The sequence below is a fragment of the Sminthopsis crassicaudata genome, chromosome 3, assembly GCF_048593235.1.
Source record: "Sminthopsis crassicaudata isolate SCR6 chromosome 3, ASM4859323v1, whole genome shotgun sequence".
Lineage (NCBI taxonomy): Eukaryota > Metazoa > Chordata > Mammalia > Dasyuromorphia > Dasyuridae > Sminthopsis > Sminthopsis crassicaudata.
Window position 1 is genome coordinate 348,757,691 of NC_133619.1, and position 25,238 is coordinate 348,782,928.

General features: G+C 36.7%; 1 protein-coding gene across 1 annotated transcript in view; it reads left to right on the top strand.

Annotated features, from left to right (window-relative positions):
* The first annotated feature begins 11,796 nt into the window (after nt 1–11,796).
* The window catches only part of ARHGEF4 (Rho guanine nucleotide exchange factor 4), a 503,177-nt gene continuing 489,735 nt past the window's right edge, over nt 11,797–25,238 (top strand). Inside the window, exon 1 of the mRNA XM_074301690.1 lies at nt 11,797–11,914. Within this exon, the coding sequence (XP_074157791.1) occupies nt 11,852–11,914 (63 nt within the window). The 5' untranslated portion in view covers nt 11,797–11,851. The remainder of the gene's footprint in view (nt 11,915–25,238) is intronic.

Here is a 25,238-nt window from a genome sequence, read left to right on the forward strand (position 1 = left end):
TCATTGAAGTCCAGTGGCAGGACAAAACTCATGACAATTGGCTGTGGGATATAGTGGATGACTTTAGCATCCTTGAGGCCTAACTAAACTCTAAACACTCCACAGCTGTTTCATAGCTATTTGGACAAATTGCTCTTAGCCCATTCCACTGAGGGAAGTCTTCACATGCTTGGGATATAAATACCCCCTTCCTTACCGATGGATTTGTGGTCTTCTAGTTACTTTCAACCTAGTCCAGCACAGCTGTCAAGTTGGTTTTAGTAGGGGATGATCATTGGGCATGCTACCACTTCCACTTCTTGGAGCTACATGTGAGAGATGGACACCAAAAGTGGATGAACAAACCCTCAGAAGCGCTAGTTCTCCTGAACACCTCATACTCATCAGTGCATGTAACCACTTAATAAATATTTGTTGACTTGATTTTGGCACCAAGGTCCTGAACCTCCAGTGATAGTGATGTCTGTGCAGGCTGACAGTGTAAAATGACTCTTTCCTCCTTCCCTGAATATGTGAATTTTTTACGTCATTCTTAATGTGGAAACCTTTGGTCATACACTGGCTCAGAACAGTGTTGTCTTTTCATCTATGTCCCTTGGAGAGTATTGACCCTTTTTAGGCCCTGATGGTTTATAGATGCTTTGGGTAGGAAGGATTGGAAGTCTTACAGGGATGGTCTTTTGCTGGAGATCCATCAACAGGTCCATGATTAGACTTGGTTCACAGATTCTTGTTTGAAGATAAGTACTTTTCTCCATAGATCTGCAAAAACACATAGCATTTCATTCTTCACTTTTATTATATATATTTTTTGTGTTGCAGTAGTCCCAAAAGAAGTAGTAGTTCCCTTTTACTTGAGGTCTTCAAGCAGATCCTGGATCATTATTTGTTAATTATGTTCTTTCTTTCTATCTATCATCTATCTATCTATCTATCTATCTATCTATCTATCTATCTATCTATCTATCTATCTATCTATCTATCATCTATCCTTTCATGGATCTGTCTGTCTGCCTATCAATGTATCTATAGATATGTATACAGATCATTCTTTTTCAAGTATAGGTTGAACTACATGGCTACTGAGGTACTTTCTAATGCTGGGAATTTACGAATCTGTGAGATCTTTTTATGTGTCATAATGCTTTGAAGGAAGGTAGGAATAAATGTTTGATTTAAATTGTATATTACCCACAAGGCCTAATAGAGGACTGTGAAATTGGTCAAGAAGCATTTACAAAACATATACCAAGTGTCAGGCATTGTGCTAAGTACTGAGATACAAAGATAAAAGTGAATGAAAAAATGAGTGTGTCATAATCCAGTGAAAATTGTCAGCAAACATGAAAGGTCAGATGAATTGAAGCTGGTAAGGGAAGCTAAGAACAATATAATGTTTTTTCTTTCTTTCTTCCTATTTTTTAATTGAATGATCTTTGACTGGAAATGATAGAACAAAAATAACTGACAGGCAGTTGAGACTCAAGATAAATGAAGAGATATTAAGAGAGTGCGTAAACTGCCTAGATTAATTCAAGGCACCTGGCCTAGAGGAACTATATTCTTGAATCTGGAAAGAAGAACTAAGAGTCATGATAACTTGAGCTGCTATCAATGATAATTGAAAAATCATGGAAAATGGGAAAAGTGCCACAGAACTGAAAATAGTTTCTTTTTTCTTTCTTTCTTTCTTTTTTTTTTTTTCAAAGGTGAGAAAAATATTTAGACCAATGAGCTTGACTTCTTTTCCTGGGAAAATTCTAGGAATGATTATTAAGCCAATGGTTGGTGAACATTTAGGAAAGGAAGTATTGATTACAAAGTGACATCATCATGGTTTCATCCAAAACAAGTCCTGCCAGACTAATCTCATTTTCTTTTTTTGGACAGGATTGCTAAACTGAATGATGAAAATGATGTGTAGGGAGCCAGAAAACAGAAGCAACTCCATTTTGTCTGTAGTTCCTCTATTTTCTCTCTGATCTTGTTTATATTGCCTCCTCTACCTTGTTTAAGATCTTTCTTTGGAAACAGCAATTATCTGGAATAGTCCAGAGTTATGACAAATAGTTAACCTAAACAAGAATTTACACATGTCCAATCTTATCCCCAAACCCCTAGTAACAACTTGTACAATCAAAAGGTGCTCCATATACAATTTACCTTAATTGAAATCTATATAAGTCCTGTCCCTTTTGGCATTGATTATTGGTATTTATGGGCAAATTACTTAACTCTAAGGCATGTTTTTTCATCTACAAAGTGCAGAATATAATACTTGTTCAACTTATCTCAAAGGATTGTTATAAAAAATACTTTTTAAATCTTGAAGCACTACATATATTCTTTAGTTTTAATTTAGGATGAGAACTGGACCTATGAACTTTCCAAGCACCAATTTCCCGTTGAGAAAAGCAAATAAAAATGCATACAGGCTAGATAGTATCAGACACATCCATTTTGAGGTTCAGCTAAAAGTGTTAATGCTAATAGCAAATCAAAATCTGGGGGAAGAGAAAAATAACAATCCTCTCTCATCTGTTAATTTAACTAGGAGAAGGGCCTCTGCTTATCCCTTGTATTGAAAGATTTCAAATCATGGCATGAATGACTTCCTGGTGTAGAGGGCAGGGAGCCAAATATTCAGCTTCATTTCCAGACACATCTGTTATAGCCTGACTCCTTGACCTTGCTCCCTGGCCCAGGTGTGGGACTTCAGTCTGCTTACACCTGCCCTTTGGATTGAATTCCCTTGTTTCATTCTGCTTTAGTCCCACTGAAGACTGGGAAGAGTTACAGAATTAAAGCATTTCTCTGCAAAGAACTATCATTCTTGGCTCTGTTCTGAGGCCTGGACTCTTAATTTAGGCCTCCTACAATATAGCTGTCAATAAGCAGAATGTTTAAGAAGAGAACAGTTTGGCTGAACTGAATTCTTTCTTTAATCAGTTGAGGGCTAACCAGAGATCCTTTTTGTTTCAGCTTTAACTTGTAGCAAACCTTTTGTTATTTTATTTATTTTTAAATGATGGTTGAGTACTTGTTATACTCAAGCTGTATTGTTGTGTGTCTCTCCATCAGTCCAACCAAAGACTGTAATGGATCTGTCTTTGTAAACAGAGTTTCTCACACCCTCAAGGTCTTTTGTGAATGGAAATGGAGAAAATGGGAGAGAAATGGCTAGATGTGGTCTGGGCTCTGGAATATGGTGCTTTATTGAATAAAGAAAAATGATATTACTTCATTTTCCCTTATTTATTTCTAAACAAAAACATGGGAAGTTAAAACCAAAAATAACAGCATTGCTGATACCTAGAACACACTCCCTCATTATCCCTTCCATTGGAAATCCTTTCAATCCTTCAGGAACCTATTCAAAAACTACCTTCTTCAGGAAGACTTTCCTGATTCTATCTGTTAAAACCCTTCTCCTATTTCTCCACATTTTCCTAGACTTTTTTTGGGACTTCTCTTTTTGTCCACATCATCTTTTGTGCCATTTATTTGCATCATGATAGAGACTGTGGTTTGGCAGTTTTTCTCTCTGGGGACATGAAAGGCTCCTGGGAACTCCTAAATCAATTCATCAACAAGCATTTATTAAGCATTCATGATAACAGAAGTATTGTACCAGGTCATTTGGGATGCAAAGACCAAGAACAAAACAGAATAGTGAGACACCAAGCAGCAACAAGAACTATGTGTGGGTACAATTCTCAGAGATGTTATTTTCCCCTTTCATTTGCTCTTGAGAAACACTTTCTGTCCTTCATGGGGGACACAAGGATCAGAGAGCCGCTAAAGTTGGACAGACTTTCTGTCCACTATTTGGACTATGTGTAACTGAATTTGAGAATTAGACTCCTGGGTTGCCATGTGAGACAAAGGGAATGGGGAGCCACTACAATCAGGCTAAGACTTCTGGGTATCACAAGCTGCTGAGGCCTGAGCCTTTATCTGTCAAAGAGCCAATACTAGCACTGCAGAGGAGACCCAGATCCAGGAGCAGAAGCAGGAACTGGAAGAGAGAGAATATCGGAGTGCCAGAGAATGTTGCTGTCTTAAGTCCAGGCATATTGGTGAGCCAGGAGTGGGGAGACTTAGCTCCCTCCTTGTGCTTTCTCTCTCTTCCCTTTTCTTTCCTTACTGGGGTTCTGGACACATCTACACATACTCTCCCCACTTTTCAGCCACATTCCACCTTCAGTTGCTTCTCTGTATCTACAGGTAGAGAATGATTTAGAAATCCCCTGATCTCACCTAATGAGAATGATTTAGAAATCCCCTGATCTCACCTAATGAATGGGAAGGACTTTGGGGAGATATTTGGAAAGAATAACTACATGTAAGATTACTTAACATTTTTCCTTTCATCTTCTCTATGTTCAATAAACTATGTATCTATAATATATTGAATGCCTTTGCCATGTGGACTGGGGTTGGGGGGAAAGAGATCTTTTCTCAAAATGAAGAGATTACAGTTGTGAGGTAGGGATGGAGTCACAGATTTCTCAATTTAAATATTTTTGAGTAATATTTCATATAATTCTCTAGCTAAAATTCAGAAACCTGCCATCATAGATTTTAAACTGTTCAATGCTACCATTCAAAGGTCTGTATTATGGAAAACTTCTTCACACATGAACTTGAGATATTTAGACAAGGCTGGTATTTAGATAATAGAACTATTTGATGGATTCCTCTGATGTTAATGCTAATATAGTAGCATGCTGCCTTTTTATAGGCTTATGGAAGGCAGCACACCAGCCAATTGGGATCATTATTATAGTGTCTCAAATGTCATATAGTACATGAATGAAATATCTCATGTACAACTATAGGTGTCAAATTATATAGGATATGGTAAGCATCTTGAAGGAAATAATTATAGTTTTATTTTTGTTTTTTACCTTTTTATTCCCTTGGCACAAATGTTTACAGAATTAAATAAATGGGTAAACAAGGATTCTGGTAAAAAAATATCTAATGAATGAAAGCTTTACTGTTTCTAGTTCCTAATCTTGCTCTACTGATTCAAGTATGATTTATTCTTGGTTGCTGATTTAAAAGCAGAAAAAGTAACCAGAATGGATAGTGTGTATATAAAGGACAACTGTGTTGGAAATGAAGGACTGATTCAAGAAGCATATGAAGGAGAGGAAGACGTGAGGGGAAAAAATCTCATTTCTTACTGACCAACTTAAAGAGGAATTCCGTATAGTTTAGAGACACATAATACTCCTGTTTGAAGATTATATTATACTGCTGCATTAATTTCTGGAACATTAATGAGTTTCTTGAAAGAGACTCACAACTAAAGAGAAGAGTTTGTTCTGACCATCCATATAAGAATGAATTAAATGGATGAAGAATATTACCCTAATTCTGTTGAAAGGATGAGTTCAATCCCAGAACTCATCATCATCATGTATATTTGAAACAAAAAGTACCCATTGATGAGTTGGGACCAGAATTAAGCAAGAGAAAATCAATGGGGATGAAACTGCAAAACTCCTTTAATGATCCCAAACTTCTCATGGTAAATAACAAAATATGTTTAAAATATTAGTGTTCTATTATTTTTATTGTATAGCTGTAAAAAAAGGAATATCACAGACTTCAAGAACATGAATATTACAGAGAGGATAATGGAGAAGCCTCTGGTGGGACTGGCCAGTCTGTGATATATAATGATGAAAAATTTAGAAGAAGAATAGGAGTAAAAGATTTAGATAAACATTTAATAGAAAAAGAAGGTAAATTGGTCACAGGGTGAGTGCAAAGAATGATAGAACAAGTTCAAGTATTCAATTTATAACCTTCATATCAGAAAGAAGTGAGGAAAGCCTCTGGCACATATTTGATGGATTATCTTTGGTAAACTTTGAGAGAATATAGATTAATATCACCTAAGTTGTGCAAGTACAAATGATGTTCAATCTGCAAACCTGAAACAAATATACAAATTGGTGAGATCACAGATTCCTTTGTATTATTTGAATGATGATTTCTATTTCTGCTTCAGAAACTGCATCCTCTCTTTTACTCCTCAACTTAGCCTCTATAAATCCAGTCTAATGGTCACTTGCACCTCACATGGCTAACCTCATACTTCCTGTCTTTCCTGTCCATTTCCTGTCATTTTCTTGCTCCTCAATCAAGAGGGCTCCATCCTTCTCTCATCTCTAGCTCATGGTAGGTTCTGTCCCCAACTATACCAGGACAAGATCAGGAAGAAAAGCAGAAGATATTTGAACACATTAAACCATTGGAGAATATTCCAAACTAAAATTTCAGTGGTGGGGGAGATATAATGGAAAGAGAACTGAATTTAATGTCAAACACTTGGATTCAAAGCATGCTACTGCTACTTAAGACCTATGTGATTTTGATAGAGTTGCTTAATTGCTCTGGAATCAATCTCATCACTGATTTCATCACTTTTGCCCTGTAAAATGCATCAGTCAAGAAGTTAATAAGCATTTATTAAGTGCTTATTCTGTACCAAGTACTCTGTGCTCTATAACAAGCACTGGAATATAAATTTAAGTAGAAAGAGAATCCTTACCTTCAAGAAACTTACATTTTAATAGAGGAGACAATACGTAAAAGGAAGTTTAAAATGGGAAGGGAGAAAGGGAAAAAGTAGTCAGCATAGGGGTATGATAGAAAAAGTCTAGAGGAGTGAAGCCTTGTGAGAAATGAAGAGATAGCTGGCTAGGGCTTCTTACAAAGATGGAGATATTGGAAAGAGGTCTCCAGTCTTTAATCAGAGGGAGGGTCCTCAGGGGCAGAAGGTACTCACTTGATGTAAGTTCCAGAACTAACATAATTTTCCAAGATGAAGAAGTTTCTGGGGCATGATATGAGTCCTGAGGAATGCAGCTATAGGACATGTGTTTCTGACAATCTTTCCTGGGGATTCTGTGGTCTATGCAACACAAGAAAACCAATGAAGCTTCTTAGGAGGTTAGTATTACTAATGCCACTAATAATTAATAATTATTCCCACTTAATACTTATTAGTTATTAATAACATTGAGTTATCATTAACATTGCAGCATAAATCATAAAAGGCTAGCTAATTTGAAAATTAGATCAGTACTACTATTTTTCTGTATTAGCCTAACCTCAGTACTCTAATTACTTTAACAAAGCTATGGGCAAAAGCAATCAATTTTCACTTTGGGTACACAGTTCTAACTATGTTCCTTTGAGCCTGAATCTATTACTTAGACAACACTGTGAGTGAAGAGGACAAGATTAATTAAGAAGAGTCAGAATTGAGAATCTGATTACTTAGGTGGGGTCTGACAGATCAGAGATTGAGCTCTAGGAGAAATAGGTATAGAAATATTCCATCAATTAAATAAACAAGAGGTAGATGGAATCCAGAACAGCCAACTAAAGAAGAACTATAGGGCCAGAGAGATAAAGATCTGGCTGGCCAGAGTCAAATGTGGGAAGACAAGAAATAAGGGCATTGTTAAGCAAAGGCCCTCAAAGTAAACTCTGTTTCTAGGACAGAGGTAGTTTGCTTTTTGCTCTGTTTCATACTGTTTGCTGGGCATGGGGAAAAGAAGACAGGGGATAAGTGTACATAGGTGTTAAAAGGAAATCAGAGGTCTGAAGGTAAATTCTGTCACTTATTGAGGTTCTTGGATGACCTCATTGTCAGCTTACAACAAGTAGCCAAACTTGCTGGACGTGGATGCAATTTTCTTTCTGAAGGGGCAAGAATGAGTCATCATCAGTTTGAACTGTTCCAGATTCATGCCTTCTAGAGAAGCAGCTGCCAAAAGGGAATATGGGAGAGCTGAGCAGTCCTTGTGTGTTCAAAACCAGCTCCTGCAACAAGAAAGGCACCAACTCTTTTCATACGAGAGCAGGAAAACCAGAATAATAGGTGCATAATTCTCCTCTTCTGGGAGGTAGCACAGTATTGGAGAGAGCCCTGGATCTAAAATCAGAAGAAATCCTTACTAAACATGACACATGGAGCTTCTGGGAGGAAAGAGCTTTATAAACTGAAAAGCACCATAAAAATATGAGTTATTCACATTCCTGGGTAGCCTAGGGTAGAGGACAAAACATAGGACTTAAGAGTCAGAACAGCCCTGGGTTTGAATTCAGCTTCTGACCCTGTCAGCTGAGTGATCTGTGGGCATGCCCTTTAATTTCTATGTGTTTCAGAAAACCCTGAAGGACTTATAAGTCCACATGATGGTCTTCACTAGGAAAAGGAATTTTCTTTTTTTTTTTTTATTAATAGTTTTTATTTACCAGATATATGCATGGGTAATTTTACAACATTGACAATTGCCAAACCTTTTGTTCAAATTTTTCCCTTCCTTCCCTCCCCCCATGGCAGGTTGACCAATACATATTAAATATGTTAAAGTATAAATTAAATACAATATATGTATACATGTCCAAACAGTTGTTTTGCTGTACAAAAAGAATCAGACTTTTAAATAGTGTACAATTAGCCTGTGAAGAAAATAAAAAATGTGGGCGGACAAAATAGAGGGATTGAGAATTCTATGTAGTAGTTCATAGTCATCTCCCAGGGTTCTTTTGCTGGGTGTAGCTGGTTCAGTTCATTCCTGCTCTATTGGAAATGATTTGGTTCATCTCATTGTTGAAAATGGCCACATCCATCAGAATATAGTATTGTTGTTGAAGTATGCAACGATCTTCTGGTCCTACTCATTTCACAGCATCAGTTCATGTAAGTCTCTCCAGGCCTTTCTGAAATCATCCTGTTGGTCATTTCTTACAGAACGATAATATTCCATGATATTCATATACCACAATTTATTCAGCCATTCTCCAATTGATGGGCATCCACTCAGTTTCCAGTTTCTGGCCACTACAAAGAGGGCTGCCACAAACATTCTTGCACATACAGGTAGGAAAGGGAATTTTCACACCAGTAGCTACTCCACATTGACAAAAACAGATCCTTCCCATATTGATGTGTTGTTTCTGGGAAAGTTGGAAAGTAAAACTAGTGATTGGGAAGGAAACAATCATTTATTAAGCACCTAATATGTGCCAGCACTGTACTAAGCATTTTACAAATATCTCATTTGATGTTTACAACAATGCTGGGAAACAAGGAGCTATTATTATCACTATTTTGTATTTGACTAAGATAGATAGATGACTTGCCCAGAGGTTATAAATATAGGTTATAAATGTGAGGCTAGATTCAAACTCAGTGTTCTACCCACTGTACCATCCAGATGCTTTCTCTTGCTGCAAGGCTGCATTTCAGTGGAGTGTTATTTTTTATTTTTATTTTTATTTATTTTTTTTATTTTGCTGAGACAATTGGGATTAAATTGTCCATAGTTATGCAGCTAGGAGTGTTAAGTGCCTAAGGCTATATTTGAACTCAGGTCCTCCTGACTTCAGGGCTGGTGCTCTATCCACTGTACCACCTAGCTGCCCCTAGTGTTAAAATTTTTAAAGAAATTAGACTGTCATTTGTTCTACTGACTAGAAGCTTCGGTTTATTATGTTCAATTAGCAGATATTACCAAGGAGCCAGTTTTGTATATGGTTTGTCAAAAGATTATATGTCTAAGTAGAATGTACTGATTGAGCCCAATAAACACAATGAAGGTCCTAGTTAATTCTGCCAAAAGTCAGATATTCAATAGATTATCTGATATCACGTGACATATTTTAATATTAATAATCATTCACAACAACTGAATGATTTTTAATATGTTATTTTATTGTTTATCAATCATTTCAGTTGAATCTAAGTTTTTGTGATCCCATTTAGGGTTTTCTTGGCAAAGGTACTAGAGTGGTTCACGATTTCCTTCTCCAGCTCATTTTACAGATGAGGAAACTGAAGCAAATAAGATACATGATTTGACCAGATCTAGAGAATGTCTGAGGTCAACTTTGTACTCAAGAAGATGAGTTTTTTTTGATTCCAGGCTGGACACTTGTACCATGTAGCTACTACCATCAACATTGTTATTACTAAAAGTAACACTTCTTAGTTTTTAAAAGTCTATCATATGAACATTTTCCTCCTAGCTGAAACTCTGCCTCTTTTCATGGAGCCTTCCAAGACTTCCCAGGCTCATAGTGGTCTTTGTGTCTTTGAAGTTTTTAGCACTTAGAGTTTGTATCTTATTCGTTATCTTTTATTCTGTGAGTTCCTTGCTTCCGCTGCTAAACTCCCAATTAGTTAAGGGAGTATAGAGATCATGTTCTGTAACTTGCTTCCCTCACAGTGCCAAAAGCATTGATTCACAGAAAGTTGGTGCTCTGTAGCCCCAGGATCACTATTTCCCAGCTTTATGAAAGAGATGGGGAGGGAGTTGGGAGGAAGCTGCTCCTTTTGAAAATCCCTATCTTTTTGCTAATTGCACTTTCTCAGAATATTACAGTACCTACTTGTTTGCGTAGCTAATTAATCACTGGTTAATTAACTTTCTCCCTCACTGTTAAGCAGGTGAGTCAGGTGTTATTGCCACCACCAGACAGATGAAACAGACCCAGAGAAATAAAAATGATTTTTTTTTAGTTCCCTATACGTAACATTGACACATTGGCTGTGCGTTCAGGGCACTGAAAAATTTAGCAATTGGTCAAGAACTTGGTGTATCACTCAGAAGTTTAGTGTGGTCTACACATGGTCTTACTTATTCACTGACCCCTCAGGATGAGTCGACTGCACTGACTAATCAAATTCATTGCCAGGACTGTTAGTGCTCACTATTAGGTAGAAATGCATTTTACTGGATCGTGAATTCCATCCAAACTCCAAGAGCTTAAGGGGGTGCCTTACATGGGTGTGAATCTCTCACACAGTCCTGGAAACTGTTCAATTGCAGAGCAGATGCAAGCCATTAATGGCCAAGGAAGCATCTCTTCCAGCTTCTTTGCATGTCGAGGATAAGAGCTGTCTTGAAATATAAACAAAAAATGTTTCTGAACCTGGAGCTGGAAACCACATCCACAGGGCTCCAACGTGCCTCGGTTTGGGCCAGCGGATGGGTCCGCTCCCCATTCCAGAATGCCTTGGCCTCTTTCCACCCCCGAGGCCTCATTTATTCTTTTAAAAAATGATTTAGCCTTCGCAAGCTCAGCATCTGCAGCCTTCTGAACAATGAAGGATTGTAAAGTGTGAGCTGGGGAAGGAGCGAAAATCCTCACTTGGGTCACAGTTGCTCAGCGGAACTAGGGGCTTGTTCTGAGGAAGCGCAATTGGCAAAAGGGGGGACAGAAAGGCGTCTTCAAAAGTAAGACCGTCCTTCCAACTGCCCTCCCTCCACCCCGCAAAGTAGAGGACCAGTGATGCTGAGGCTAGCTCTTTAAATAAATGGACTCCTTCTCCGCTCTCTTGGCAACAGCAGGGGTGTTTGTGCTCTGGGACGGAGATCTCTAACCAGCTATATTTATCTTGTAGCTGTACACACACACACACACACACACACACACACACACACACACACACACACTCGCGAGTGGTTCGTCAATGAGAGTGGGGCAGTTGGCCAGAAGCCCGTGACTGCAGAAACTTTGTTTCGACCTCCCTTGACTTTCAGCTCCGAGTGCAGATAACAGGGTCTTGCTGCAGAAGAGCAAGACGCTGGCCCCCTGAGGGTTCCGGAAGGTATTTCCTTGACTCCAGGGGAAGGGCAGGGGCTGGGTACCAGGTGGTACCCTGGGTGGAATGGAGTTCCCCAGAAGCCCCAGGCTTGCCACGGAAGAAGGTCTCAGGAGATTAGAAGAGGAGGAAGAGGGTGATAATAGCAGTAATGTGGTACCGCAGGAGCTGGACTGGCTGCAGACGTACCTCAACCCGTTACCGGATGGCTACATGAAGGCAAAATTCACTCTGTCAGCCTACCTGGCATGCTGGCTCATCCTGAAGCTCTGCAAGGTAAGCGATGCATTTGTCTTTGGTGGTCTGTGGCTCTGGAGCTGGGCATGCAGAGAGAAGCACCGATGTGGATGGGGTGGGCATGGGGGTAATCCAGAACAAGGATCATGGGATCAGGGATTTAGAACTAGAAGATAACTGAACTATCATCCAGGACAATCTTTTTATTTTAAAGGTGAAGAAACTGAGGCCCAAAGATATGAAGTCACCCGTCCAAAGTCACCTAGGTAATTAAGTGGAAGAGCTAGCTTTTGAACTCAGGTGCTTTGTCAGATTCAGCACTCTTTCCACTCTACTGGGCTATTTCATAAGGCTGGCTTGTGGCACAAGGCTGAAATTAGGTTTAGGAACCCTAATAGCCGGTTTGTTCCATTCCATTCCTCTGATCTCCTTTCTTCTTAGCCTATCCCCTACCCCCATTTCACTGCTCCCTCTCCCACCTGCCTATATGTGTTACAAAGTCCTACTGTCTTTCCTCAAGACATAAGGAACATTTAAAAAAAAAGGTTAAAAAGGAACCTTAACTATTTTTTCCTGAATTCCATTGACAGTCTGTAGGAGCCTATAGAATGCTTCTCAGAATAATGTTTTTAACTTAACAAATTAAAATGCATAGGATTCAAAAGGAAATAATTTGTCTTGAAATGCAGTTATCACATTTTTTTACAAATAAGTTCATAGGTCTTAAGTCAAGAACTTTTCACTATAACCTACTCTTAGGAAAAGATTTGCTCTCCATTATTTACACCTCAGTATAAAGGTAAGTTGCTGGATTTTTTCTTGAAGGCATCCCTATTTTAAGTTTTATTTCTAGTTATATTATGAAAATCTTTGATCTTAAAAAGAATTTCATAAATTAGTAGTAAGGTGAAGGAGGGACTTTAGGGGACAGATAACTTTCTTGATGACAGCAGAATCATCTTGAAGACTGCCAAAGAGTATATCAGTATAGAAGGAACTAGAAAGGAAGTTGCATAGAAATACATTTAGGCATGATATAAGAAGGAAAAGCCTCTTTTCATCACTTAGAGATATCCAACAGTGGAATAGTCGGCTGCACCAGACTCTCTCCTTCACCGTAAGTCTTTAAGGGAAAAATAGATCTACTCAGAATTCCGGTTTAGCTAATGGTTGTGGTAAAGGGGTTTCCATATCCCTTCCAGTTTTAAGATTTTGAGATTAGGCTTGTGTTAAACTCTCCAGGGCCAATAGGAAGAGAACTTTAGAAAGAATGTTCATTACAGGTGGTGTTTTGCAGTTTAGGACTGAATTCAGAAAAAGGTTCCTGCTGAGTCATAAGATGCTACATATAGGGAAGGAACAAAAGGAACAAGCATTTATTCAGCAGCAACTATGTACTAGGAACTGTGCTAAGCACATTACAATTATCTCATTTGATCCCCACAACAACCTTGCAGAATAGGTGCTATTATTATCTCCCTTTTACACTTTGGAAACTGAGGCAAGGAGAGGTTAAATGACATGTTCAGGGTCACACAGCTTGTAAGTATCTGAGGCTTTCTTGATGTCCCCGATCTAGTTCTCTATCTGGTAGAGGAGAAACATCACACTCCTGTTTAGCAAAGACAGATTAAAATATAATTGGGAAATGATTAACGAAATAGATAAAAATATAATACAATATACTTAATGCTGATTTGTGATTTTCTAAGTCAGTGTGACACTTGGAGACATCCACTTGTAATTGGGTTTAACATTACTATAGCACCTATCTACTCTAAATGTAGAATTAAAAAAAAACTTTTGAGATTTATAGTTAAGGAAATTGAAGCACAGAGAAATTAGGCAATGTTCCTAGATTATGCATATTGCCCCAAATCCTAAGCAGATAGAGTTAGAATCTAGCCAGATGCCTGTTAAGGTATCAGAGCTCCAAATGGAGAGTTAGCTACTGAGTCAGTGAGAACATTGGGCTAGAGTCAGCAAGACCTGAATTCAAATCCAGCCTTAGACACTTACTAATTGTGCGACTCTGTTTGCCTCATTTTCCTACACCATAAAATGGGGATTGTAAAAATACCTGCCTTGCAGGGCTGTTGTGAGAACCAAATGTGATAATTGCAAATGTGCTTAGCACAACACCTGGCATATACTCAGTGCCTTATAAATGCTTTCCCCCTTCCCACAAATTCATTCAAAGGACCTTGCTATTGCAAAGAGAACTCCATGTGTCTACATCTGGAGTCTCTCCCCAAGTATTCAGTGAAACTTGGGTGTCACCCTGATTAACCTGACAATGTAGCCAAAAGAGTTCACAATGAGTGTCTGTATTCCCCAGGCCACCAAATGTTCCAATTCCAATTTTTTTTTTTCCTTTTACTGGTATTGTCATTGGCGACTTTTTTATTTTATTTTTTATTAAAGCTTTTTATTTTAAAAACCTATGCATAGATAATTTTTCAACATTGACCCTTGCAAAACTTTGTGTTCCAATTCCTCCCCCTTCTCCCTTCCCCTAGATAGCAAGTAATCCAATATATGTTAAACATGGTAAAATATATGTTAAATCTAATATATGCATACATATTTATATAATTATCTTGCATGAGAAAATTTAGATCAAAAAGAAAAAAATGAGAAAGAAAATAAAATGCAATAAACAACAACAAAAAGAATGAAAATGCTATGTTGTGATCCAGACTCAGTTCCCACAGGCCTCTCTCTGGGTGTAGATGACTCTCTTCACCACAAGATCATTGGAACTGGTCTGAATCATCTCATTGTTGAAGAAAGCCACATCCATCAGAATCAATTATTGTATAACCTTGTTGTTACCTGTATAATGATCTCTTGGTTCTGTTCATTTCACTTAGCATCAGTTCATGTAAGTCTCCCCAGGCCTCTCTGAAATCATCCTGCTGATCATTTCTTATAGAACAATAATATTCCATAACATTCATATGATGTAACTTATTTAGCCATCCTCCAACTGATGGACATCCACTCAGTTTCTAGTTTCTTGTCATGACAAAAAGGGTTGTGTGGTTGGCAACTCTCAAGAGGATTCCAAAACACATACTTTGAGGAAATTGGAAATCACATTTGGGAAGCAACATGGAATGGAGGGATGCCATAAGAGAAGAATTAGGAAACTTGAATTTTAGTCTTGACTTTGTCCTGAAAAGGTGTGCAGTATTGGCCAAATCAGTTAACCTATCTGAGCTTTCGTATACTCCTTGGCAGTTCAGGTATTGCAATTCCTGCTGGGCTTCAGTCACCTGATTTTTTTAGTTGTGGAAAGTGCTTTATGACCTCTTCATTCTATTCATACATGATGGGGTGATAGCACAATTATTTCTAATTGTGGCCATTTGTAAATTTCTAGGATATGTTTAAAAAATGAAAGGATGGGACTTAGTAGGTATAAGAATCAAACAGCAGTTGGATTTGGAGACAGAAAATTTTGTTTCAACTCCCATATTTCAAATATAAGTCCTATTACCTGTATAACTTCTAACCTCTTTAGTGTCAGTTTCCTCATCTATAAAATGTAGGGGAGGGACTTGATGGCTTTCAGCTCTAATCCATGGATTTGTGATTTTTTGATCCAATCCAATGTCCTGTGGTAGAATATAATCTACTTGAGGGGAGGAACTGTTTTGTTTTTGTCTTTGTATATTTAAGGCTCACCATGTGATGCTTGGACCCTAGAAAGTATTTAGAAACTAAACCCCAAGGTCAATGATTATTGTAATCATTTAGGGCTGAGCATAGTAGGGAAATTACAGTAAAGAGTTATCTCCATTTCTAATCAAAATACAGAATAATTACTATTTCTGTAATTCCATTAATTCAAGAGTCTTAAAACCTATGTCATCTCTATAAGCGGGGGAAGGATGAATATTATTAGTTCCAGAAAAAATTGTGAAATAGCTAAGGTTCACCTTCCTTCTTCCTCCCTCCTCTTTTCTTCCCTCTGCTCTTCTTTCTTTTAATAAATATTTACTAAGTAACGATTATGTGTAAGACACTATACCATTTAACCTAGTGATACCTGAGTGACTAGGTTTATTTCCTAAAGAATCAAAGAAAGAGGAAAATAATTATAGCAGCTTTTTGTGGTGCCACAGAAGTAGAGACCAAGGATACCCATCAATTGGGGTATGGCTAAATAAATTATAGTAAAATAATGTGATGGAATACTATTGAATTTTAAGATATGATAAAGGGGATGGTTTTAGAGAAAGATGAGAAATTTTTTTAAAGATCTGATACAAAGTTAAGTGGACATAATCAGGGGAAAAACTTATGCCAGCTATTTTTCTTTTAATCTTGAGACTCCTTTACACTCTTAAAAATTATTGAATATACCAAAGAACCTTTTCTTAGTTGAGATATACACAATATGTTTTATATGTGTGTATATATGTGTACATATGTAAATACATATTTATACACACATATATTTTATATACATATTTTTATTCCAAATAAGCAAATTTGCTCTTTTTGTGTCTTCTCTCTCTCCCTTCCACAAAGAGAGATACACATTATTGCCAATTAAAATATCTTAGTAGTATTATAAAAATAATTTATTTATAATAATAATAATAATTATTATTATTATGATCCTAAGACCACACTCTCCTAACCAATTATTTACAAGACTGTAAAAATAAACATTGGAAGACTCAATAACTATTATCAATGCATTGATCAAATGATTCCAGAGGACCAATGATAAAAAATGTTACCTTATCCCTTGAAAGAGAGATGATAGATTCAACATGCAAAATGTGACATATATTTTTGGATTTGACCTATAGGAGAATTTGTTTTGGTTAACTATGCATATTTGTTATAAAGGGTTTTTTTTGGGGGGAGGGAAGGTAGAAAGAAAAAAGAAAATGCTTGTTAATTTTTTTAAAAAGTTATTATAGAAATTACTGATAGGATGCTAAGCATTGCCCTCAATGCAATTTACCCAACATGACATAAATTCAAATAATCGTATTACAAAGTAATATACGATCAGATTATTAAGGATATTTCCTTCTTCCCTAATGTTTCTCATTTCTGTTTATCCCACAGATAAACAGAAACATTTTAGCAGTACTCTTCAATAGTTTGACTTGGAGGTATATTAGATGCATAGAATACTACAAGGGTAAAAAATGCTTAGATGGCAACTCTCCAAACTCCTCATTTGCTAGATGAGATGATGCTAAAGGAAATGTTAGATGAGTACTAGATTGGTACAGGTTTAAGGCAAGAAGACAGTATTTTTGCATTAGAGGAGGCAAAGTTTTTAACCTTTCCCAACAATTTAAAATTGGAAAGAGACCTTTAATCCAACCTACTAATTTTTTTAAAAAGGTACTATCTTCTTTTTTTGCTATAGAACTTTTATTTCCAAATATATTCCTCCCTTCCCCTCCTTACTAAATAAATAATCCCCTGTAATAGATATAAGGGTTTGGAGAAGGCTTGATTGAATCAAATAACAAACCAATCATCACCTCATTTTAAAAATAATTAACAAAATACTTTAAACCTTATAACTTAACAAGAGGAGATCATCTCTACTGAATGAATCAAAGGCATTGAACTTAAATTTGAAAAACTTAGTCAATGGATTTGGAATGAATGAATCTCACTGGCTGAAGAGAACTGAGGCTGCACAGGATGTATTTTGATACTGGCTCAGGAGATAATCATATTCTGTGGACCTTTTATAAAATACATGTTAATTTGGAAGCCAGATTACTCAAGTATCTGGAAGCTTAGAGGGAGGATTTTCTAGTTTAAAGTCCTGAGAGGCTTTTGTTGAGGAGCTGGGGACAACAATAGAGAGAGAAAGAAGTACCTCAACCTCAGCACCTCAGCTTTTGCTCTAGTTTGACCTTGTAAACTTTGGAGTGTTGGAGGGTTTGGGCTTTTCATCAGTATTCTAGCAGCATCCCAGCAGAAGCTATAACTGGCAACAGTGTCTACAGAAGGAGCCAAAGACAAAAAAGATTCACTAAGTAAAGGTATCTTCAGGACTTTCCAAGGAGCCCACAGAGAATGACATCTTACCTAAGTGGCATGCAGACTCTTTAAGAGAAGAAAAGGACTACTATGAGATACATGAGATATAATATATATATATATATATATATATATATATATATATATATATATATATATATATATATACTACTCTCTATATGTACTCTCCTAAATTGAGTCCACTTTCCGTAAGACTCTATATGTACTTCTGGGATAGTGTCCCATTGGTTTGATGGGAATGTTTTCTACCAACTGTTACTATAATACTTTAGGAAATACTGGTTTATAAAAGTTTATAAAAATTTATAAAAGTCACAGAAGCAATAAGTAACAAAATTAGGATTTGAATCCAGTTTCCTTTGCTTTTTGTTGAGTGTTCTTTATACCATGCAATAAATGATCCACTGGGGTTACTTGCTTCATCCATGGAAAATGTGAGCAAGAGGCTACTGTAGTCAGGGAAAAGAAGAATATAATCCCAGGGATGTAGGAATGACTTCTAGGAAGATGTCCTGACACAAAGAAAGAAGACAAGAAGAGCGTTCCATGGTCATTATTGAGTGAGACAAGGAATCGACACAAAAAACACAGACAAAGTAATTGTATACTTCTTTATATCCACATAAAGGGAAATGCCTTTCTCTTTGAAAACCAGGGAGCAATGATTGCAAGCTTTGAGAAGGGTTTTATAAGGTCGATAAATGGGAGTGTCCTTAGGGCCTGAAGGACACCATCTCATTTATAAATTCTACACTAAACAGAGTGAGATTGGGTAGGGCTTGCCTTCCCACCAGATTTATTCCCTCTGGAATTTTGTAATAATGGGACCATAGGCTATGGAACTTATGACAAATGTGCTTTTCACTCCAAAATCAGTGACTGAGCTGTCAAGCAGCATGAGACCATCAAGTGATAGCTTTAGTTGATTAATGAGCACTTTCCATACTGTATCAGGTAAATAGTTCAATATTATTTATTGTCCCCATGACACAAATGAAGAAATTGAGACTGAAATGTTAAGTGGCTTGCTTATAGTCACAGAACTAATAAGCATCTCAATCAAGCCTCAGACTTAGGTTTTCTGACTCTGAAACAGAGTTCTGACTGTTGTACCCCACTAGGTCTTTATAATATCACATATTTACATGATGCTTTAAGATTTCTAAAGAATTTTCTCACCAAAAATTCATTGAGGAAGGTATAATTACTGCTTTGCTGATGAGGAAACTGAGTTCCAGAGAAGTTAAGTGATTCATACAGCTACTGAGGATCAGAGTATATTCTCAAATCCAGGTATTTGGATTTTGAGACAAGAGCTCTTTGTACTGAACCATCTTGAATTAGGATTCTGACCATCATCTCTGGCAGCCTGTGAATACTGTGAATATACATTCAGAGAGTGATTTCTTTTTCTCCTCTACTTAACACAAAAAGAAGATCCCAGGTAGTTGATCCAAAGATGTGCAACAATCCTTTATTTTTTGGAAATGTGGCAGGATTGTTTGGAAATGTGGCTCACTGAATATCTGCCTCTAATCCAGTGCTGTTGGGTAGAAAATCCAATGATACCCTCCTTCAGATTTTGCTGTAAATTTTTACAGGAGTCTGTAGAATAAAATTCAAACTCTTCTGCTTAGCATTCAGGACCCTTTCCCATATTGGTTTGATCCTACGAATCTAACCTTAAAATCCTTCTTTCCAGTCAAACTGTTCTTACTATTCCCTCCATATACTATGTTAATTCCTTCTTCTATCCCTTAATCCTACCCTCTCCATTAAAGCATAATATAATAATATCAGTCAACATTGATTTATTTATTCCTACCAAACATTTAAACATTTGGAGTAATAAGTTATCACTTATTGTCTTTATTTTTGTTTTGTGAATTAGTCTTGTTTTTTAATTCACATGTAGATTATAAACTTCTTGTTTATTCTATAGTTTATTCTTTCCCCCCTCCAAACTTTTCTCACAGGTTTGGACACGCAAAAATATTCAATACGTACTTGCCTGATTTGAGGAAGGCTGACTCAGATCCCTATTGTGAGAGCCCAGAACTAACACCTTGTATCAATTATTTAGTCTGGAAAATGGGAATATTTTAAACTAATTCTTGCTTTGTGCAATAGCATCAAATTGCTCTAGTAAAACCTTCTTAGAGACCCAGGTGGGTATACAATGATCCCCTGTCTGCCAATTTAATTGAAGCTGGCACTGAGCAGTGTAGGGTGGTACCTTCTATTGGCATTAAGCTGCCTTTATCAATTTGATGCCAAGGAAGCCAACCCACCCACTTGGTATAACTGCATTCCAAAATGGCAACTCCTCCTTTTTCAAGAAAAGGCCAAGCCTTTGTATAGTATGAAAAAGCTATGCGTGACTGGCACTGGGGGACTCTGACCTTCCAAGATGCTGCTACCACACAATAAATGCAACTCTTCTACGTAAAGGCGGGGTGGAATATGATATGCAGTCACCCCATTGTATGAAAAACCTAAGGGGTTTTGGAGGCAAAGCAATCCTTGATGATTCAGAGTAATGACATCTCAGTCCAAACCTCCAGGGAAAAAGGAAAAGAGCAGGATTGTGTAGCACTCTTTAGGTCACCAGAGAATTCCACATGCTATAAATCTAAAAGAAAATCCGAAAATTTTAGGCCTTGTTTTAATTTATTATGCTTATTCCCCAGACATCTCACCATCTATAATTTCCTCTCTTTTATTCAGCCTAGATTAATCCTGTGTAACCTTCAAGAACAACTCAAGGATCATCTCCTCCATGCCAGATTTAGAAAATATAAGCAGCTAATAGAGAGACCCCAGATCTAGAATGATGATGTGAACTGCCTTAGTAGGAAGGCTCACATCAGTAATACTAGGGAGGCTGATTCTAATAGATCTCTTGAGATTGAGAGTTCTGAGTTTCAATGGGCTATGTAAATTGTTGTCCAAACTAAGTTCAAACTAATTGAGTCCCAGGGAGCAGGGGTATCACCAGATTGTCTAGGGAAAGGTGAATTGACTCAGATCAGAAACAGACTAGGTCAAATCTCCTGTGCCAATCAATTGTGAGGTTAAATTTCAACCTTGATGAGATCCAAACTTTAAAAACAAAACATAAATATGGTGACCCCAAAATTCAACTACTCCCTTTCCTTCTATTTCTATTCTACTTGTACAGACAATATAAATATACATGAAATAATAAGTGAATGATAAGATAATGTACAAGTAAGGGCTAATTTATGTAGGTCAGACCATTAAGTTTAATAGTACTTGAAGAAGGGCAGAAATTTGTGTACACTAGAGTGGTCCTCAGTGAAAACTTCATGGATTAAGCCTTGAAGGAAAAATGATATTTATTTTCTAAAAAGTAAAAACATATTTATATTCTCTCTTAAAGTTTACAATGCACTTTCTTTACAGTGTTCCTATAAGACAGGTAGCAAAGTTACATATATTCATATACATATACATACTATATATATATATATATATATACATATATTACAATGCATATTTAATGAATGAAAAAGCTTTTATTAAGTACTGATCATTTTCTAAGAACTATACCAAACACAAGGTAAAAATACAAAAATCAAAACAGTCCTTGCCTTTTAGGAGCTTACCTCTTTAAAATAATGTATGTATATACATACATGTGTGTATATATATATATATATGAATATGTGTATTTATGTGTGTATATGTATATGTATATATTCTCTCATAAATATACATATGTTTATATCTGTATATGAGAGACTATTCTTTTCTATTAGATTTCGAGTATCCTAATCTCTTTTTTTCCTTCCTCCCATCTCTTCCCCATTGAGGAAAAAAGAAATATAAAGTCCTTGTAATTTAGAAGCAGAATATAGCAAAATAAATTTCCATATTGATCACATCAAAAATATGTGTTCTATTATGCATATTAATCCATCGTTAATGAGTTAAATAGCAGTCTTCATCATTGTTCCTTTGGAATCATGGTTGAACATTGCATTGTTTAGAGTTTTTAAATCTTTCAGAATTGTTATTGTATTGATGATATAGTAAAAATTGCTCTCTTAGTTCTGCTAACTTTATATTGTATCTATCCATATGTCTCCTAAGTTTCTCTGAAACTGTCTTTTCATGTCTTATAACACACTATTATTTTACTAGATTCATATGCCATAATTTGTTCAGCCATTTCCCAATTCATAGGGCAACCCTTTAGTTTCAACTTTTTTGCCATTACAAAAAGCTGCTATAAATATCTTTATATATATGAATCTTTTTCTGTTTTCTTTTATTTCTTTAGGATATTAGGAAATCAGTGGCTAAACACAATTTAGGAACAATGGGGGAAATTTCAAATTGTTTTCATAATGGCTGTACTAATTCATAGTTCCAACAATGAAGCATCAATTTTCTTGCCAACAGTTTTTTCTCATTGTCACCAAACAGATGTGTGTGAAGTGGATGAAGGATAAGATTTAGATTCAGTGAAAGACAGAATATTTTAGATAGGGAGAATAGTGTGAATAAAGATAAGAAATTAGACACAAATATAGTGAGTTCAGGAAACTCAAGTTTGACTGTATCAGTTCCCTGCTGAAAAAACTCCAGTGGCTTGTTCCATCTAGAATATGAAATCCTTAATTTGGCATTAAACATGATGCTTTAGCCTACTTTCTTTTAGTCTTTTCCTACATTACTCCCCTTAAGATACAATTCCTTCTACCTAAGCTGCCCTACTAGTTGTTCTCTGAACAAAGTATCTCATCTCCTGCTTTTGTTTTGTCCCTTTGTATTAGTTGTCTTCCATGCCTGGAATGTAACCTTTTCTCATTTCTACCACTTATAATTCTCTGCTTCCTTTAAGGCTCACTCAATGTGCCATGCAATCTACTATAATAAGCTTTTCCCTATCTCTAATCACTCTCACCTCCCAACAGTTAATGCTTACTCCCTTATTCTCAAATTACATATAGTTTTCTGTATTCACATTTATTCTCCCACTGGTAGAATGGAAGTTCATTGAGAACAGGTATTGCTTTTCATTTTGTTTTGCTTATTGATCACTTGCCCTTGTAAAATAAATTGTAGATTTTTAAATGTTTCTTGTATTAAATTGGATTGGACTGGATTGGGGATAATGAGGAAAACAGTCTTCCTGGTTTTTTCTTGCTGGGCAGCTAAACCTTTGAAGGGCAATTTGGTCTTTTCAGCTTCATAGATGAAGTTTCAATGAGACAGATAACAAGAATATGAAAAAGACTAAACAAGAAGCATATTATAAATAATAATTTATATAATATTTTATAATATTTCCCTGGGAGCGAGATGTCTCTTCACATGAGTAGTGAATGAAAACTGGATCACAAGAATTGCTAACTTGAGACAGAGAAGGGGAAAGGAGGAATTAGTTTCTTTGGTAAGGCTTCCTGAAGGAGGTGGGCTTTTGCAAGGTAGAACCATACAGTAGTTATATATAAAATCTTCAGTTAGGCCTCTTTGAATGAGGCTGGTATTGGTCAAGGTCATATTTCCATAACAGGAAGGAAAGAAGCAGCAGCTTTGATCTTCTTGGGATAATGTTTAGAGACAGACAAATATGTTATTGAAAATACTGGGCTTAGAAAATATCAGTATTTTGGGGAGGTAGAGCATGCAATGCTTTAAAGAACACTAGGAAGGATTCTCTCCACTCAGATTGAATCCCTCCCCCAAATACAGTGACAAACTCATTAGTAAACTATGTGTGATAATACAATGTTACCTGATGCATTACTCTTTTTCCAGTTTGTAAGGATTTACCAAATTTTGAATTCCACAAATATAGCCTTTGAGATCATAGAATCCTTTCCACATCATGATTAAGCACCAGAAGAGAACTTTAGGGAACAAATCTCATCCCTTCCATCTTCCACCATCAATGTTATCTTTTGATGGATTCACTTTTAGTGAAATAAGTTCATTCTATAGACAAAAGTAACTTTCAATATGTTTCCGGGATCAGTTCACCTTCAACTTAATCCTTCATACATTCTCCATCCCCTCATCTATCTCAAAATCTATATAAAAATCACCTTTGTAATCTACATCAAAATCAGAGGCAATCTAGTTCAACTCATAACTAACCAAGAATTCCTCCTACAATGTGTCCACCAAATTCTCAGTTACCATTCATTCTGAGATTTCAAGTGAAGACAAATACCAATATTTTTTAAAGTAATCTTGGACAACTATAATTATTAAGAAGTTTCTTTGAAAGAAAGAAAGCAATCAAAGATTCATTATGCTATTATTGGGTGCAAGGCACTGTGCTAAGCTTGTTTGAGTCTATCAAAACTTCTGAGAAGTAGATCTTATTATTCACTTCTGTCTATCTCAGTTTCCTCAGTTGTAAAATGGGGAAACCATTTTACAATTGAGGAAACTGAGACAGACAGAAGCAAATTGACTTGCCTGGAGTCACATAGCTAGTAAATGTCTCAGATCGGATTTGAACTCAAGTTTTCCTGACTCTAGGTTCAGTACTATATCCATCTGCCCCATCTTTATATCAAACTTTTTATTATCTCTGGGCAATTTCACATACTACTTCAGGTTCTGTCTTCTAGGAGTTTAATACTTATTCCGAATAACACTTTGAATACTTGAAGGCAGTCACCTCCTCCCTTCTATGCCTTCTCTTCCTTAGACTAAGAGGCCTTAATTTCTTTACTGATCCTCATAGACCTTGATCATAAACTCTTCACCATCATCCTCAATGGCCTTCTGAACATACTTAAGACTAAAGAACTTCCTAAGATGTGAAAATGTGACACAGAACTGCACAAAAACTTTGGTATGTGGTCTGACTAGGGAAATGCAGTGAGACTATCATTTCTTTTGTCCTGGATCCAATGTCTCGAATCAGCTCAGGATTTTAGAAGCTTTTTGATGGCTATGTTGTATTGCTAACACATGGAGTTTGTAAGGTAGCCATATCCTTCTTCCCTCTCTCTTTTCCTTCCTTCCTTTCTCCTTTCTTTCCTCCGTTTTACCCTCTTCTCTTTCTCCCTTCTTCCCTCCCTATCTCCCATCCTCCCTTACCCCCTCCCTTTCTTCTTCCTTCATTCCCTCCCTATCTTGCTTCCTCCCTCCATCTGTCCTTCCTTCCACACTCTCTTCTTCTCCTTCCTTCTTCCTTCCTTCCCTTCTTTCTTTACCTCCTCCCTTTCTTCCTTCTTTCCTCCCTTTGTCCTTCCCTCCATTTTTCTGCCCTCCTTCCCTCTTTCTTTTCTCCCTCCCTCTTTCCCTTCTTTGTCTTCTCCTCCTT